Below are 1,134 nucleotides of genomic sequence, written 5' to 3'. Positions count from 1 at the left end.
ATTGATATTATTTAATATACAATTATATTTAAATTATATTTATTTATAATTATATATTTATATAATATAAATGTATATATTTTTATTTGACTAAAATAGAATTTTATGATGAAAGTATTTTTTTTATTATAATTATATTATTATTAATATTATTTAATATACATTAATTATATTTAAAATCAGTAATATTAATATTATTTAATATACAATTATCTTAAGTGATATTTATTTATAATTAATAATATCATATAATATAATATATACAATTATCTTAAATGCATTTTTGTGAAAATGTGGAAATATACCATATTAAGATAAAATTACTTTGATTGACAGCACTACTGTAAGTACAGACTTTCACCAATGTTAATTTAACAGTGCATGTGAACTGACCTCATTTGAGACATCTACTACAAGATTGTCCTCACTCTTGTCTCCGTCACTGTCCTAAAAGACAACAGGCAGGAGAAAAACCATGTTAGATGACACACACAGGCACAAAAATATATACCCCTATGGGATATTCATCAGATACATACATGTACGTCCGATAGTGCAGTGTCCTTTTACTGCTCCCCCGTCCCCCTCCCTTTGTTTCTGATTTCACCAATCACACCAACACCACCTTGTCCATCGCTCTCACACGGCTCACACTCATCTCACTGTCCTCTTTCACCCATCTCTAGGAATCAGGGGGTGACAACGCACTTAGTTGCCATGGCAACAGGGCTTTGATGTGATCATGGCCTGATGTTCCTATTGCCATCACCCTATAGTGACATCATCCCCCTAATTATACCCGCATGGACGGTCACATCCGACTCTTCCCTACGTGTGTTTGATAAATGCTTCACCTGATGCGCTGATGAGCTTTATGAACTATAATAAACAATTATACTATAAAAAGATTATACCTATACATTAGGCACAAGTTTTTATCAATATATATTGATATAAACGTAATAATAATATAATAAAACATAATATAATACATGTAAGTATATATAATCAAATATATAAGTATTTTATATTAAAGTGGTATAAGAATGATATAATTTTATATAATTTCATATTACTAAAATAGAATTTTGAATAGAATAAAGTAATATTTTATTTTTTATTTTTTAATTAAGT

General features: G+C 28.0%; 1 protein-coding gene across 3 annotated transcripts in view; it reads right to left on the bottom strand.

The window, feature by feature from the left end:
* Positions 1-1,134, bottom strand: part of LOC107676970 (transducin-like enhancer protein 4) — a 56,983-nt gene that overhangs the window by 15,599 nt on the left and 40,250 nt on the right. Inside the window, exon 10 of one of the 3 annotated variants that reach the window (XM_016471736.1) lies at positions 394-447. The exons of the other annotated variants lie outside the window; for them this stretch is intronic. Coding sequence (XP_016327222.1) covers positions 394-447 — 54 coding nt within the window. The remainder of the gene's footprint in view (positions 1-393; positions 448-1,134) is intronic. 3 annotated transcript variants of the gene reach the window in all.

This window comes from Sinocyclocheilus anshuiensis, unplaced genomic scaffold, assembly GCF_001515605.1.
Source record: "Sinocyclocheilus anshuiensis isolate Anshui unplaced genomic scaffold, SAMN03320099.WGS_v1.1 scaffold420, whole genome shotgun sequence".
In the NCBI taxonomy this organism is placed as follows: domain Eukaryota; kingdom Metazoa; phylum Chordata; class Actinopteri; order Cypriniformes; family Cyprinidae; genus Sinocyclocheilus; species Sinocyclocheilus anshuiensis.
The sequence above is the reverse complement of the archived record's forward strand: the minus strand, read 5'-3'. Positions and strand labels throughout refer to the sequence as shown.